The sequence below is a fragment of the Rhinatrema bivittatum genome, chromosome 6, assembly GCF_901001135.1.
Source record: "Rhinatrema bivittatum chromosome 6, aRhiBiv1.1, whole genome shotgun sequence".
Classification (NCBI taxonomy): domain Eukaryota; kingdom Metazoa; phylum Chordata; class Amphibia; order Gymnophiona; family Rhinatrematidae; genus Rhinatrema; species Rhinatrema bivittatum.
Genome location: NC_042620.1, coordinates 102802039 through 102819667, shown reverse-complemented (window position 1 = coordinate 102819667; position 17629 = coordinate 102802039). Strand labels below are relative to the sequence as shown.

The 17629-nt window shown below is 45.3% G+C and overlaps 1 protein-coding gene and 1 long non-coding RNA gene across 2 annotated transcripts in view; both read right to left on the bottom strand.

Annotated features, from left to right (window-relative positions):
• The window catches only part of LOC115093630, a 649997-nt gene extending 645459 nt beyond the window's left edge, over window positions 1-4538 (bottom strand). Inside the window, exon 1 of the long non-coding RNA XR_003857360.1 lies at window positions 4367-4538. This is a non-coding gene — a long non-coding RNA (uncharacterized LOC115093630). The remainder of the gene's footprint in view (window positions 1-4366) is intronic.
• Window positions 4539-9671: 5133 nt separating this feature from the next.
• Window positions 9672-12552, bottom strand: LOC115093217. Its single transcript, XM_029604902.1, has 2 exons — window positions 12320-12552; window positions 9672-10957 (listed from the first exon to the last, which is right to left on the bottom strand). Exon 2 carries the CDS (start codon window positions 10632-10634, stop codon window positions 9693-9695), a length of 942 nt encoding a protein of 313 aa, XP_029460762.1. The 5' UTR covers window positions 10635-10957; window positions 12320-12552; the 3' UTR covers window positions 9672-9692.
• Between the last annotated feature and the right edge of the window lie 5077 nt (window positions 12553-17629).

Here is a 17629-nt window from a genome sequence, read left to right as displayed (position 1 = left end):
TACCCTTAAGTCAGCAAACTCACCCTCCAAGCAGAGAGGATGGCATTGTTCTCACCCCTGGACTACGAACAATATGAAGGCAAGCCCCTTGGTGGTCTTCTTCAGGGTTAGCAGTATAGCAAAGACATGGATAGGTCTGATGGCTCAGTGGCAGTGCTGAGCCTGGCTGTTGGATGCACAGGAGTTCCATTCTCTCCAGAAAACTCTGTCCACCTCTGTCCATAGAGGGTTTCTCAGGATCAAAGGCTTTTTGGATTCTGAGGCATCTTTCTTAGGTTTCCTTCTCTTCTATGGAAGGGTGATCATGTGGCAGTCTCCTGAATTTTCATGGGGGGGGGAGGGCATAGTTTCTTCACTCCCCTTCATCCAAATGAGTTTTTCTATTTAACTTAGCATGTGGGAGATCATCTTTATCTTTGCCATCCTCACTGTTGGCTTTGAGTTTACCTTCCCTTGATGAGATGTCAGTAAAGTACTTAATAAAGGGTAGGGCATTTTGTTGACATGTGGCCCAACTCATTGCATCTTGCATGAAAAAAATAGTTCCAATGATTCAACACTATGCTGTTTGGGCACCTACACCCTCTGGCCATATCCTTGCAGGGCATATCCCACAAGTGTGTCTTTGTAGGCCCTAGTAGTCAGTTTGGACACCCTCATATGTTTGGGAATGTAAACAAACAGTTCACAACCATAGGCGCTTAGGCAATACAGACTAGGCTTTCCCTCAAACTACAATTCATAGGGAATTATATCCCAGTGATTGTTCACTTTTTCTAATGTCAATTCTGCCCAATCTCTTTAGGGCAGGCTGCCGCTGCTGGTTAGTCCTGATGAGATCAAGCAGGATACAATTCACCAGCTCTGCTACTCCATTTTGCTACTGAATGTACATCATCATGTACTTGCGTAAATCCTGTGTACTAAACTGAAACTGTTCTAGACCCTGATACAGTGCAACTTCTCTTTAATCTTGTACATCTGTCTCTTAATCTTCTGCATCCACTCCATGAACATCCTCGGAATACTTCTTTGTCCCACAGAAAGAATGCATGCACATAGCATTGCTGACAAAGTAACAAGATAACAATGTACCTCACTCTATCCCAACTCTGCATGTCAAGTGGCCCCATCTGACCACTGTGCACAAGGGACGATGCCAACTCTTTTGTTCCCTCTGTCAGCAATTGCTTTGGAAATGGTTAACATGCTAACTTGCCTTTCAAATAGGCTTTTCTGCTTGGCATTCCAGTTTGAGTTTTGGCCATCTTCAGGATACTCTCCATGTTTAAATGGCACAAGTATAAGGGTTCTTTCTTATGTTCAGTACACTTGATCATGCACAGGTCATGCTTCATCTCATGGCCTTCACCCTTCCCCTGTTGAGCACTTGTCTATAAGTCACATTCCATTAACACTAGTTTCATCTGATAGCTCCATGTGCCATAGTTAATTTGATGGCTATAGACTTAATTTTAGTTGCATCTCCCGCCATCTTGCTCTAACAATGTTATTCACAATATCGCACTTGTTGCTCAGAGTAATTACATGGCCTGAGCCCATAAAAACTGTATATTAATAATACAATGTTGATAAAAGCAAACTGAGTTGTAAATTGGTTACAACTTATGCACAAGATGTGCTTACTCAGATAGGACTAGTTTACTGTACACCAATATCTCCATAGACAGGAAAAGGATACAACTTTTTCTCTTTACATGCAACATATAGACAACAGTACCTATGTACTAAGCATTTCCCCAAAGACCCCAAATGGGGAAAAAAAAAAACCTTTTTCTAGATCCAGCTCACATCGTTGCTTGTAAACATTTCACACTGCACCCCCTTCAAGAGAACAGCAGAAACACAACAAGAAAAAAAAGAAATGCTATGGTATTACTGAACTCGTTAAACTGTCCTTTTTCTAGAAATATTCATTGTGAAAATCCTGAAAGCCAGATCTATTTGTGGCATTTGAAGACCAGAGCTCATCATCATTGTCCTATCATGGAAAACTGTTACCAGAGAAATTTGCCACAGGTCATTCATTGTGTAGTATTATATTAAAATGCAATTTAATTTAATACATTTTTGAATGAAAGGAGTTATATAAATCTGTTGTACGTATATAATAATAAAACAAACAGCACATCAGTTTCTTGAAACAATGTTTCAGCATCAAAGCATATGCAAAATTAGTGTTTTGTTTTCACATTTCAGGCACAGTCCGAAGAAGTCACTAGACATTCATTTGAAGTTCAATAGACATATCACATTGATTCAAATAATTTCCCTCTAGTTTTCAACAGGATTTGTGATTAATGAAAAAATGTTTCTAAAATATATAATATGTTGAACATTTTACCAAATGAGCAGTGTTTACCAGTTACTATCACAATAAAAAACTGATATTTTAAAGAACATTAAGACATTCAAAATCCTCTTAAAAACAATTCAAGGCAAATGAAAGCAACAAAGAAATATTATTCATTAAAAACTGGTTTAGCCTTTGAAATTACATACAGCCCCAAAAGAAACACTGGATCTACAGTATTTCCCAAATAAAAGGCAATTTGTTTTGCTTTATACTTTTGAAATCTTTAACAAAAAAAGCAGGATACATACAACACAACTTTCCTATACTTCCTACATAGCATTGGGATCCCTGATTTTCAGAGGTTTAGCTACCAGGTTAATGTTTACATAAACTACTTAAAACAAGTATATTATTTGTCATCAGATCAAGAGCAGAGAACACGTAATAGAACTTTCCATTACTAAGTCACCATTTATTTATTTATTTGTGTTGCATTTATATTCTGTCCTTCCAAAATTTATGGAAATGCTAGATAACAATGTAATATAGTTCCTGGTGTTCAAAACAATTATTCTGACATACTGTCTGAAATATAGCTTTTAAAGCACCTTTGTGTTTTACTGTACACTGTTTTCTTCTACACTTCCTGTACCATTGAAAAGAAAAACCTCAAATTCACTATCACAGTAAACAACTTTCAATTTCATGTTCCTTCTAAAAAAAACCAATATCAATAGGCACCTTCAAAGTGTAACACACAGCAAGTTCATTTAGAAGCTTTTGAAGTGACATTTAAAAAACAATAATCTGGATAGTCACAGAACAAGAGGTTAAACTATCTTGTTATCTAACATCTGGTTTATAAAAAAATTACTACTATCTTTCTTCTGAAAAGGAGGGAAAGTTATCACATTAAAATTGTGGAAGTCAACATCATGTTGGTTAACCAAACCAAATGTGCAAAGCATCAGACTTTAGTGAAGGTAATAAGTGAATGCCTTTAATTTACAAATTGTAGCTGAAAAAAACAAACAAAAAAACAAGAAAGTCTCCCCCATTAAACACTTGCTGATGGATTTCTAAAAACACTCCAGTTGCTGGAATTTAGTTCCCTGTCATCACTGGAGGACTGATTTGCTTATCTTTTTCCGTTCGGGCTATTCATCACTGTCTGCATGGTCTTTCATATTTTCTCTTACTTGTTATTCTCTATTCTCCCCTTGGATCTCCCTCACCTGGGGGCCTTTATTTTGTTCCTGTTTATTTTGATTGTTTACGCTGAGAAAAGACTCCCAATACTCATCCCCATCATCGTGGTGCATTAACAAATGAACAAAGTAATTAAGAAAAGGCTATGTTCATGCAAAATCTGAAAGCCTCCAGCCTGAGTTAAGCTACGGTACAGTTTAGTTCAGTTTAATAAGTTATCACCAAACACGACAACCTTCCCAGCTACAGCAAGCGGCATAAAAAAAAACAAAAACAAAAACAAGTATTCAAGGAAACAGAAAGATTTCATTTTTACTAGTCTTGGAGAAAGCGCAGTCTCCATAGGGAACATAATAGGAAAAAATGCAATCTATAAAAATGTTACAATACCATGCCTTTGTGTATTCTCCACTGCCAGTAATATAATACAAAATGCCTTTATTTTAATTATAGTAATAAAGTTCCATTTACTCTATTTCTACGAGCCACGATGGACTTCTACTAGAATTATCTTAATATCAGTCAGATCTACTGCTTTCTCAGCACACCGTTTCTGAAGGACATTTGTATACAGGGAGCTCCAGTATCTCATCCTCCCTGGAAAGTGTCCATTCAATTTCCTCTGTCAAAGTCTCGCAGTTCCCACAGCCTGTGCATTCTTCTCTCACAGACATCTTGCACATCGCTTTGCCCTTGGTTACAACAAGCGGCTTGAAAAAATGCTAATTGAAACAGTAGCACCCACACCAAGAGCATGCAATCTCAGCAACCGCCTCACACAAAATACAAGCAGTGCCTCAAAGCCGGCGAGACGGTGCCGTTTTCTGCGGCGGGACTCACCACTGGCCAGTCTCTCGTCGCCCGGCAGCAGGGAGGGTTAGTGCGGCTCCGCCGCTGCCGCCCGGCTCCTCAGCTCCAGCATCTCCTTCGGCCACCCCAGCCCCAGCAGCTGCTTCAGCTCTGGCAGCTCAGCGCGCCGCCAGCTGCAGCACGAGACACCCAGCAATGGAACAGGCCTCCTGATGGACGCTAGCGAGGAACCAACCACAGCCGGCAGCGTCCTTGCTAGGACCCAATCAGAGCCCAAACTTGAACTGTTTACCCGCCTCCGCTGCCTAGCTGCCTGTCCATCGGCGTGGGTGGATGCGCTGGAGGCTCACGGTCTTGGAGCGTCCACGGTTGTGGGTTTCATGGAGCAGGGGAAAGTACCTTCGAAGGGTCTTGTTCTTGTTTCAGGGTTCATCCTTATTCGATGGATGAGGCCAGCCACCCATCTGCTGGGTCTGGAAATTGCAGGCATAATTTTCCGGTGGCAGATGATCTCCGCTGTTCGTGACACTCGAACCTCGAGATTTGTGGTTTACAAGCACCTATACGGAGGAAAGTAAGCAGCATTGTGCTGCGGTGGGGTAAACGTTAGCATTAAATGTTGCCTGACCTCTTTGAATAAAGCTGGAGGTCATCAGTGTAGGCGGCTTTTATGCTTGTGTCTTTACTGTTATTACGTTAATTTTACTGTGATAATTTTGTTAGATTTAGTATGCCTTCCCCTTCCATTCCATGCCAAGAGCTTCATTTACCAGTATGCTACTTTCCAGCACTAGTAAACTAGAAAGTTGTTTCAAAATGTAAATGCTTGTTTTATTTTGTGATTTACACATCAGTGGTTTTTATTAAATGATGCACACCACAAATATGTTTGCCATTTATTTTGAGGTTCACGTTTTAAATAACTATCGTAAAACGTCAAATTATAACATGTGCAGACTTCTACACAATGTGGGCAGTGTAAAGGCTGTGTTGGCCCCCTCCCCCCTCCAACATACAGCGCAATTGCAATGACTTCATTCGAAAAGCAGATTTTATTGGTTGGATAAAATTGGCCGCAGCCCATAAGCATTGAATAAACGGCAATTAGCAAGCATAACTATAACATCTTTGTAACTATACACAACTGCATAACTGATCATAACAAATTTAGTGACTAGCGATGGCCCCCCCCACGCTTCTAAAAGTTGAAGGTATGAAAATCAGCTGAGGCGGAGTTGTCCTTTGATCCCTGGCCGTTGAAGCCATAGCGTCCGTCGACCCGACCGTGGAAGTCGGGAACGTTTGTTCTAATCGCCTCGCCTCAGCATCTCTTGCTTCTTCCCTCTCGGCCGTTGAAGCATCAGAGGACTGCGCCGGCTCTGCTAGGCCGATTGCCCAGTCCGAACCGCCTGTTGGACTCTCCTAAATGCGGGGGGGGGGGGGGGGTGTTGTTGCTTGTGCCAGTCACCTTGCCGCTACGCAACGCCAAGGGCTGCGACAGGGCCAGAAGATCTGGCCCTCTATACTGGTTCTATCTGTCCTAATGAGAAAAACAGGAGGGTGGGAGGGAATGAAGCAGCTCTGCACAGGACGAAAAGGAGGGGCTGCCCGTGCTGGCTCTCCCTTTTCTACTCCCTTCCCTCCGCCCCTTCCCCACCCCCCTCCCTCTTAGCCCTGCCTACCTTGCCTTACCCACCCCATTGTGCCCTGCTCCCTAATGGAGTCGCAGGGATCCCAATGTGGGCAGTGTAAAGGTTGTGTTGGCCCCCTCCCCCCTCCGCCTCCCACTTCCAACATATGGCGCAATTGCAATGACTTCATTTGAAAAGCAAATTTTATTGGTTGGATAAAATTGGCCGCAGCCCATAAGCATTGAATAAACGGCAATTAGCAAGCATAACTATAACATCTTTGTAACTATACACAACTGCATAACTGATCATAACAAATTTAGTGACTAGCGATGGCCCCCCCACGCTTCTAAAAGTTGAAGGTATGAAAATCAGCTGAGGCAGGTGCACACCCCTTGGCTGTATAAGCCGCGGAGTTGTCCTTTGATCCCTGGCCGTTGAAGCTATAGCGTCCGTCGACCCGACCGTGGAAGTCGGGAACGTTTGTTCTAATCGCCTCGCCTCAGCATCTCTTGCTTCTTCCCTCTCGGCCGTTGAAGCGTCGAGGGACTGCGCCGGCTCTGCTAGGCCGCTTGCCCAGTCCGAACTGCCTGTTGGACTCTCCTAAATGCGGGGGGGGGGGGGGGTTGTTGCTTGTGCCAGTCACCATGCCAAGGTTCCCTGGTAGCGGAACTGCTTACCAGGGACCTTCCACTCAACCGGGCTGTGGCCAACAGGTGTACAACCGCTTGAATACTATCTTGTAGGTTGGAGTTGAAAATATCCCAACCTATATCCAATAGATGTACCCCATCGTGCCGAAACATCCCTGGGCTTTCGTCTATCAATTCATGCGTCACAGACAAAGCGTCAATGGTACTCATGAATTTAACCATCCATCTGTTGATCTTTTTCCTGGCATTTTCCACCGCTGCATGAGATCTTTCCCCCCTCCAAACTCTGCGAGGGGTGATGCAGGACCATACAATCACAGACTGCGGGAACATATGCAATACCCGGAGGTCTTTTTGCATTTTTTGTGTGAGGGCTACGCTCTTGGTCTGAGGCATATCATTGCCACCCAGGTGTATGACGAGGGCTGTAGGCGTAACTGGATTGCTATTGCGCAGTTCCAAAACAGTCAGTAATAGCTGGTCCCATACCATCCCTGAAATTCCTCTCCAAATTAATGCCATTCACTGCTTTGCCATCCCTAGATGCTCCCCCGTCGGGCGCTGCTGGGCCCGCTTATGTGCCCAACGCACATAAGAGTGCCCGATGATCCATGTGAATGACAGCCTCCCACAATGGTCTGCGCATAAGAAGCAAGAGAAGAAATAGATGTGAAGCGGTGGATTTTCAATGATCATGGCTACCCCTTAACCGCAAAGTAACCCGGCGGCCTCACATATGATCTAAAACTCCCTGACCCCCATCTGCCAATGGCCATGACTTCACTGTCTTGCAGACCCAGGCTGGCTGCTGCTGTCACCGCTCCTATGCGGAAGGAGTGCGACGAGTAGCCCACCGTGCTCATACCCAGGGATGTTAACGCCAAATGCAATACCCGAGCAAACTGGTATCTAGTCAGAGGTAACCCAGATGAATGCACCAACAGAGGGCCCCACATGTTGAACGCCGAATCTGCAAGTATGATCTCGTGCAGCGAACAGGGCACGTGGTCTCCCCCTGCCATTCGTGGAGGATGATATATGCTCCCGCTCCCAGCTGGTCTGTTTTGGACCTAGGGACGCGCAGGATCAATTTTTTCCCTTCCAGCTTTGTATCCCCACAATGCAGGCATGCTGTCGAAGGTCCGAGCTTAGCGTGAGCTGCCAGCTCACTAACTCTCAGGGCTGCATAAAAAGCCAGGGAGAATGCACATTTGAATAAAAGCGATTCCGCTTCGTTGCTACAAACGTCTGCCAGGCATTTGAGTATGTTCCTGAGGATCTGGATGGTAATGGCTTTTCTGCCGTCCCTTCCAAGGGGGCTCTCCCTGGCCCAACCCAACATGGCTCTTTTAATAGGAAATAATGCGGAGCAACTGGGAAAACCCCTGAAGCTTAGAGAAAAAGGAAATGCCAGCTAGGCGATTTGATACCGCTGTCCTGGACTTTCCTTGTCTCTTGCAATGCATTACAAATGCCAGCAACGTGGAAACAGGCAATGGCCACTCTACTTCAAGGGATTCCTTCCCCAGGAATCTCAGAATCTCCTGAAGCACCAGGAGATAGCACTTACAAGTGTTCACAGACAAAGACCCCAGGATCATGTTCCAAAGTTCGGGGGGCCAAGTAGCCACACCGCCTCGGGTATGGGAGTCGGGGAACAGTCTGCCATCGGCGCTAGTCTGTGCCAGATGAGGGCATTTGATTCAAAAGTGCGTGCAGACAGTGCATTAATGACTTGCACCGCAGCCATGTTATCGGATCTGAAAATGATGTGAGATCCTACAAGGGACTCCCCACAGATGACAAGGGCAACCACAATTGGGAATAATTCAAGGAAGGTTAGATCTTTGGCAACTTTGTGCTGGTGCCACGATTGCGGCCACTGCGCGGCACACCAAGCTCCCTGGAAATAAATCCCGAAACGAACACCTCCTGCCGCATCTGTGAATAATTCTAGCTCACTGTTATGCCTTGGGGGGTCCTGCCAAAAAGCTAAGCCATTAAAATTCTGTTAGAAAGGTCTCCCACACCAGCAGGTCACTCTTGATTGCCCTGGAGACCCTTATATGGTGGTGTTTTTTTTTTTTTGAATCCCCGCTGTAGCAAGCGATAACCTGCGTAAAAAGGCCCTGCCCATAGGAATTACTCTTGACGCAAAGGTAAGCAATCCGATCAATGACTGGAACTGCCTCAAGGTGGCTTTCTTGAGGCTGTGCATCTCCAAGATTGTCTCCCTGAGTTTAAAAAATTTTTCAGTAGGTAACCTAGACTGCTGGGCCTGGGCATCCAGTTTGATACCGAGGAAGGTAATTGTGGTAGCTGGACCTTCTGTTTTTTCTTGTGCTAAGGGGACGCCAAAACGCCTGGCCACCTCTTGAGCGATGGCCAGTAGGTTATGGCAGTCTGCGCTGTCCCTACCAATAGGAAATCATCAAGGTAGTGTACTATTTGCTTTCTCTCCGACTGCTGTTTGATTACCCAATGCAAGAAGGAACTAAACAATTCAAACAATGCACAGGAAATTGAACAGCCCATTGGAATGCAGCGGTCAAAATAATACTGCCCCTTGAATTGAAAACCCAGAAGGTGGAAGGAGTCAGGGTGCACCGGCAGAAGGCGGAATGCTGACTCTATGTCCACCTTCGCCATGTACACGCAGGGCCCTGCATCTTTGATCAGCTGGATTGCAGAGTCAAAGGAGGAGTATGACACCACACACAAATGGGGGTCAATTTGGTCATTAACCGAATTACCCGGCGGGAAAGACAGGTTGTGTATGAGCCGGAAATGGCCTGGCTCTTTCTTGGGTACCATTCCCAGAGGAGATATTAGATTTGGAAAAGGTGGATAAGGGAACGGGCCCGCTATCCTACCTAGCGCCAATTCCGCTTGAACTTTATCCGCCTTCTCCTCATGCATCGCCAGTGATCGTGCATTGCTCGGGGGGGGGGGCAGTCTAACGCTAAAGGGGGTAAAGATTGAATAGAGATTCGGAAGCCATACAGGAAACCAGCATAAATTTGCTCCGCTTTGGTTTGGTAGGGATAACAATCCAGCCACGGGCGCATTGCCTCAACGCGGACCAGGGTTGGGGCTCGCGAAATCAGGCGAGTGTCCCACCTGCTGCTGAGGAAACTGCCTTTGATCCTTGGAGGTACGGCACTGAGCGGCTGGGTGGGAGCCAAAACCGCATGTGGAGCAAGTGTGCCTGAACTTGCAATTTTTCCATGTGCAGTGGCCAGCATTGAACAATATGTCAATGTACTCCCTCTTCAATATTTTCTCTTTTATTGTGTCTGGCACACTGTGAGCTAAGGACGTAACCCCACATAAAACCTCATACCCCAACTGCTGTGTTGGAATTTGCACCGCCGAATTAGCAGTGTGTAAAAGAGGATTTACATCTACAGGCGGCAAAGTAGGTTGAACTGGGGCTGGCAGAGTGTTGGCTGGTATAGCGGGTGAGGCTGGCATACCTTGAGTGGCCAGCATACTCTGTAGCCTCCCTGATTCAGTAACCGTTTGCCCACTGATCACTGGCACGGTTACCGGATTAGCACCCCAGACAACGGCAGCCGAATTGCCTTGGCTCACATTCCTCTTTCTTTTAAGAGAATGGAATAGAGAGCAAAGCAACTTGGCTAACACTCTCTCAGTATCACTGCAATCTGATGACGATAAAGGGTCGCAAGTCTGGGGCTTACCTCGTCCCAAGTGACATGAAGTGGTCCCAGTGCTAGCAGCCGTAGAAGCTGTAGCCAGTGAGCCGAGGGCAGTACCAGAACCTGATGTCGGCATGGGCGCCCCATCGTCACCGTGGGGCCCGGCTGCAATCGTTTTCAGGCCCGCCGGGCGCTTTCTCTTTCCGACTAATGCCCCTGCTTGCTCTGGTCTGATGCTCCTCTTGCGAGAAGCTGCCGACGAACTCCTTGGAACAAAGGAGATCAATGTGGAATCTTGCTGTGGCTCGTCGCTTGGTGGGCCCTCCTGAGACGGAGAGGGAAACTCTGACATGCGCGGCAGCAGGCTCCTTAACCTCCAACAGCAACAGGTCTAAGTCACTTATAGCTGTAACTGCAGGAATAGGTGTTGCTGCTGTTACATTGGGAGGAGTTGTAGCGGAGTGTGATGATGATGGATTGGAAGTATCCATTTGCTTCTGACGTTTTCCCTTCCTTACGATCTTCCTGCTAGGCCTTGAGATTTGGGGCCGGCTTGGAACTTCAATCAGCCCCACTGCTGACCCGTCTGCCTCAAGGGGGGGCTGATGCAGCGTCGCGGACTCGGCTGCGGTCGATGACCACTGGCTCGCCGTCGCCATTCTGTACTGGTAAATACTGTATTACAAAGTCACAATTTATTAATCAGCAGACTTTAATGATTTACTTGTCTTAATTTTTTTTTTTTTGATACACCACCAGGCTCTCAGTTGGGATTATCTCAGCACCGGCGTCAAAATATGCTCGCGGCGATCCTAAATATGGCTGCTGCCACCATGTGCTGACCTCCTAAATATGGCTGCTGCCGCCATGTGCTGACCTCCCAAAATGGCCGCTGCCATGTGCTGACCTCCCAAAATGGCCACTGCCGCCATGTGCTGACCTCCCAAAATGGCCGCTGCCATGTGCTGACCCCACTGCCCTGAGCTGACCCCCAAAATGGCTGCCGCCCTGAGCTGACCCCTGCCATGTGCTACTTTAAGATGGCTGCTGGCAAGCCCTTACAATAAGAACCACAATACCATGCTGAGATGTAAGCTGACCTTTCATTAATATTTTAATTTACTTTTTATAGAGCTGCATAGCGCAGCCTAAATTATCATATCTATCAAGCTGAGGGTCCTGTACCCCTTATAATTCAGTATAAACATGCACATGGGACAGCTGTCCCTTTAAATAATAACCAAATACTAAATATCCCCTTTAGGATTAATATAAAAAACATCCTGTTAACCTGGCTGAGCACTCAGATGCCGTACCGCTGTCCCATAGACATATCATCCGAATTCCCAACTACGGGATGCTGGCTACTTTTTAATTGTCAGATTACTTAGGTATAACAAAGCACATCCACAGGTTGTTGAGGTAGCATGGTAGACATGAAGCCTGCCCACTTCCTAGCAATTTAGAGAGCGAGGGGTAAAGCAATACATAGAAAACGTCGATTTTAAAGTAAAGCAAGCCTACAAGATCGGTGCTCTAACCACTGAGCTACCAAGCCTGCTACTGCCAGCCATGTGCTCTAACCACCTATGTATTCACCATGTGCAGACCCCTTCAATGGCGTTTCTTAAAAGGCTACAAGTGAATGATAACCAGCCCTGCACTCTCTGCCCTTTCAATAAATACAGCAACATGCAGAGCAAGCATTGTGCTGAACGCCAGCCATGCGTTCATAAAATATATATATAATAACAGGTAAAGTGTGGCCATGTGCCCATGGCGTTTCACTAAACATATAATAGTTAAAATATATATAACCAGCCATGTGCTAAGGCATTTCCTTAAATAAAATAACATTCCAGGCAGAAGCAGCCATGCATTCAAAACCTTTTCATTAAATAAAGTACTGGTAATGCAGAGCCAACTCAATGCAAAAGGGGGGAGGGGGTGAGCATACCTTCCCGACCTTAGCAGCACAAAATTACCATTAATATTCTCAACATTTTGCCTATAAGCCACAAAATTTTTGTACTTTACCCAATGATGCAATCAAAGAAATCGTTCCTGCTCCTTTAGCTGATCTGCTCCTCTTACAGCACAGCCGTGCTGGAGGCAAAGTGAAAGTAAAAGCAAAACTGTTTTAGCACAGCCGTGCTGAGATCAGCCTGTTACAGCACAGCCGTGCTGAGAGAGGAGCCACTCTGGCTGGGCTCGGCAGCACTGGAGCACGAGGAACCGGGAAGCAAAACTGATATAGCAAGGAGGTAACGTTGCTTGATCCTAGAGGTGATCTGAAGCAGCTCTGCACAGGACGAAAAGGAGGGGCTACCCTGCTGGCTCTCCCTTTTCTATTCCCTTCCCTCCGCCCCTTCCCCCCCCCTTAGCCCTGCCTACCTTGCCTTACCCTCCCCATTTTGCCCTGCTCCCTAATGGAGTCACAGGGCTCCTAATTAAGAAATAGCAATAAAAATGATTTTCTGCCAAAAGTTTTTCATATCTTTTCCGTGTCTGTATAAATTGACACTGTGGTTCATAGTGTGGTTCATAGTGACATACTTTAATTCACTAAAGGTTGTTAACAGTTATCAAGCATGCTAAATTGGTTTTGCATGCATGATAAATAATATCATATTCACTAAAGCCTTAATTTGTGCTAAGGTACCACTAATAGCTTGGCGAGTGGACAGTAAACCGTAACATCTAGGTGCATCCTAATGAGCATAACGAGATGCAAATGAAGGCATAATGGGCTTGCTCATATTATAATCCTATTCACTATAAAAATCACTACAGCTAAAAATGTATCACCAAGCTGGATCACAGGTTGGGCTCTGATTGAACATGCTATAAAAGCTGCCTTCTGGCCAATAAGCAGATTATGAAGGAAAATGTAGGAGCTTCGACTGCTGCAGCAGGAAATGCTACAGAAAGCAAAGAGAAGAGATGGACAGAGGAGAGCAATGGACAGGGGATAAGTGATAGGGATGTGAATCGTTTTTTGACGATTTAAAATATCGTCCGATATATTTTAAATCGTCAAAAAATCGTTAGGGCCACGATACAATACCAATTCCCCCGATTTATCGTTAAAAAATCGTAAATCGGGGGAAGGGGGAGGGCAGGAAAACCGGCACACTAAAACCCCCTAAAACCCACCCCCGACCCTTTAAATTAAATCCCCAACCCTCCCGAACCCCCCCCCCCAATGCTTTAAATTACCTGGGGATCCGGCGGTGGTCCAGAACGGCGGCGGTCCGGAACGGCCCCCTCAATAGAATCGTGTTGTCTTCAGCTGGCGCCATTTTTCAAAATGGCCACCGCAAAATGGCGGCGGCCATAGACAAAAACGATTCGACGGAGGAGGTCGTTCCGGACCCCCGCTGGACTTTTGGCAAGTCTTGTGGGGGTCAGGAGGCCCCCCCAAGCTGGCCAAAAGTTTCCTGGGAGTCCAGCGGGGTTCCGGGAGCGATTTCTTGCCGCGAATCGTTTTCGTACGGAAAATGGCGCCGGCAGGAGATCGACTGCAGGAGGTCGTTCAGCGGGGGTTCCGGACCGCCGCTGAACGACCTCCTGCAACTAAAAATATATTAAAGTGCCAAAACTCAGAGGCGTAACTTGAGTATTTGGCACCCAGGGCGAATACTTCATTGGCAACCTCCCCCCCCCCCCCCCCAATATATAATTTAAAAATTTCCTAAACATCGATAAAATATTTCAAAACAGCAGTCACATCAAACACCACCCAATAATTAAAACCATAGACCCAGGAGTTTAATACTTAATGCTTAAGGATCTTGCAAGATGAGGTTCCTATCGTTCACTACCGCATTAGACAAGACTTACAGGTGGAATAGTAGGCCACAGAAGATTGGGGTTTCAGGGGGGGGGGGAGGGGGGAAAATAAAAGAGGGGAGGGGATAGGTGGGAAGGGGAAGGGAGAGCCTGACTTGAGGATGAAATATGAGTGCCTTATTTGACAATTTGTTGTTACCTGTGTCTGTGTTGATTGTTCCATTTCTTTGTTTTGAATGAGTGACATCATTGTTGGAATTTAACTTCTTTTTCACTCAATAAAAATCGTTTGACGATAAAAATCTCCCGCTCTATTGTTTTGAGGAATAGTGGTTTTCTGCTTTTCCATTGTTGCACTGCATACAGAATTTGACTTCTGGTTTCCAGTTCAGTTTTTGTCTGCATATGTGCATGAGAGAGAGAGAGAGAGAGGAAGCATGTGTGTGTGTGTGCGTGTGTGTGTTAGTGTGTAGGAGAGACACAGAGGAAGCATGTGTGTATGTGAGAGATGGAAGAAGCATCTCACACATACATGCTCTCTCTGTCTCTTACCAAGCATGTATTTGTGTATATGAGAGAGGGAGCATAGTGTGTGTGTCTGCAAGTGTGCCCCCAGCATACAAAAATTTTAGGATTGCACCTCTCTCACACACACACACACTTCCTCTGTGTGTCTCTCACACAGACAAGCTTCCATCTCTCTCACACACACATGTCTCTCTCACACTCTAACACACATACACACACATACACATGCTTCCTCTATCTCTCTCTCTCACACACACACACATGCAGACAAAAACAGAACTGGAGAAGGTACAGAGAAGGGCTACCAAAATGATAAGGGGAATGGAACAACTCCCCTATGAGGAAAGACTAAAGAGGTTAGGACTTTTCAGCTTGGAGAAGAGATGACTGAGGGGGGATATGATAGAGGTGTTTAAAGTCATGAGAGGTCTAGAACGGGTAGATGTGAATCGGTTATTTACTCTTTCAGATAGTAGAAAGACTAGGGGCACTCCATGAAGTTAGCATGGGGCACATTTAAAACTAATCGGAGAAAGTTCTTTTTTACTCAACGCACAATTAAACTCTGGAATTTGTTGCCAGCGAATGTGGTTAGTGCAGTTAGTATAGCTGTGTTTAAAAAAGGATTGGATAACTTCTTGGAGGAGAAGTCCATTACCTGCTATTAAGTTCACTTAGAGAATAGCCACTGCCATTAGCAATGGTTACATGGAATGGACTTAGTTTTTGGGTACTTGCCAGGTTCTTATGGCCTGGATTGGCCACTGTTGGAAACAGGATGCTGGGCTTGATGGACCCTTGGTCTGACCCAGTATGGCATTTTCTTAAGTTCTTATGGAAACCACAAGCCAGATTCTGTATGCAGTGCGACAATGGAAAAGCAGAAAATCACTATTCCTCAAAACAATAAAATCATGAAATATAAATCAATCAGAATAGTAAAACCATACTAAAAAATATACATTTCAAAACTGCTGATGAATAGCATATTCAATAATTAGAAGTTCCTGTACAAATTTTTAAAAATTTTCTAAACATTAATAAAATATTTCAAAACAGCAGACATCAAATAATACCCAGTAATTAAAACTATCAAGGATATTAAAAATCCCCTATTCTCCATACTTGTCAGCCTGAGATTGTCGTGAACTAAGGTACACACACACACACACACACACACACACACACAAACAAAATATGCTCCCTCTGTCTCTCACACACATATACACGCTTAGTGAGAGACAGAGGGAGCTTGAGTATGTGTGTGTGTATGTGAAAGAGACAGACATGGTAACATACATGCTTCCTCTGTATCTCTCACCCATGCACACACACATGCTTCCTCTCTCACCCCCACCCCACCCACATACACACTTCCTCTGTGTCTCTCACACATGATTCCTGTCTCACTCACTCACACACATACACACACCCACCCCTGCTCACAGGCACCCTCTCATACACACCCACAGGCACCCTCTCACCCATGCGCACCCACAGGCACCCTCTCATATATATATATATATATATATATACACACACAGGCATACACACATTCACTCTTCTACAAACTCACCATCTCATACACACACAGTCATCCTCTCATACACACCCACACACCATTTGATACACACCCTCATACACACACCCACACCCTCATACATACACACACTCATACACACCCACACCATCATACCCCCACACAACCCCTCATACACACACACACACACACCGGCACCTACTCTCACAGGCAGGGCCAGTGCTAGCATTTTTGCTGCCCTGTGCAAACAATTACTGAGCTGCCCCCTCTTCATTTTTTTTTATACAGAATACCCCACCTCAATTAAACATGAATAACACAGACTCACTCTCACAAAATTCAGAATAAAGAGACTATAAACTATAAACAGAAACTGAACAAGAAGCCGCAAACTGCAACAAGCCAGACTCTGTAAGCAATGCAGCAATAGAGAAACAGAAACATCACCAGTCCTCATAAATCATTCATCAAACAATAACATCAAGGAATATAAATCAATCAAAATAGTAAAACCATACTTAGAAATATTCTTTTTATAATGATCTAAGGAATAGAATAACAGCCAATAATTATGAGCGCATACAACATTTAAAAAATTTCCCAAACAACAATAATTTTTTTTCAAAATAGCAGATACAGACATCCAATAACTTAAACAAATAAGGATGGAAAATTCACCGCTCTCCATAACTGAAAACGTTTTATTTAGTGAGGCAGCACAAATTTTCTTCACACACACATCCAGGCATGCTCCCATTCACACATACACACATCCAGGCATGCTCCCATTCACACACACATACCCCAGACAGGTTCCCATACACACAACACATACCTCCCAGAAAGGTTCCCATATACACACACACAAACACACCAGACATGTTCCCATACACACACACACCCCAGACAGGTTCCCATTCATTCACACACACACACACACACCCCAGACAGATTCCTATCCCCCCCCCCCTCAGGTTCTCATGCACACAGAAATACACACACACACACACACACATCCAGGCATGCTCCCATTCACACATTCATACCGCAGACAGGTCCCCATACACACACACACAAATACACCCACCACCCAGAAAGGCTCCCATACACACATACACAAACACACATACACACCCCAGTCAGATTCCCATGCACACACACACACACCCCAGACAAATTCCTACTCCTCCTCAGGTTCTCATGCACACAGAAATACACACACACACACCAGATAGGTTCCTATTCACATACACACAACCCTCCAGTCATACTCCCATTCACATATCCCCCTCCAGTAAGACTCCCTTTCACATGCCCTCCCCCCCAATCAGGCTCCCATTAACATACCTCCCCCTCCCATCCCAGACAGTTCTCATTCACCCCTAGGTCAGGCTCTCATTCACACACACATTCCACCGGGAACCATTCTGCTGCTCCTCCTCGTGTGCTGGCCCATGCGCTAATCAAACCACGCGAGCCTAGCACTT

Coding starts and splice junctions, on each gene's coding strand:
- LOC115093217 (XM_029604902.1), bottom strand. CDS start 10,634: ATGTCAGAGTTTCCCTCTCCGTCTCAGGAGGGCCCACCAAGCGACGAG.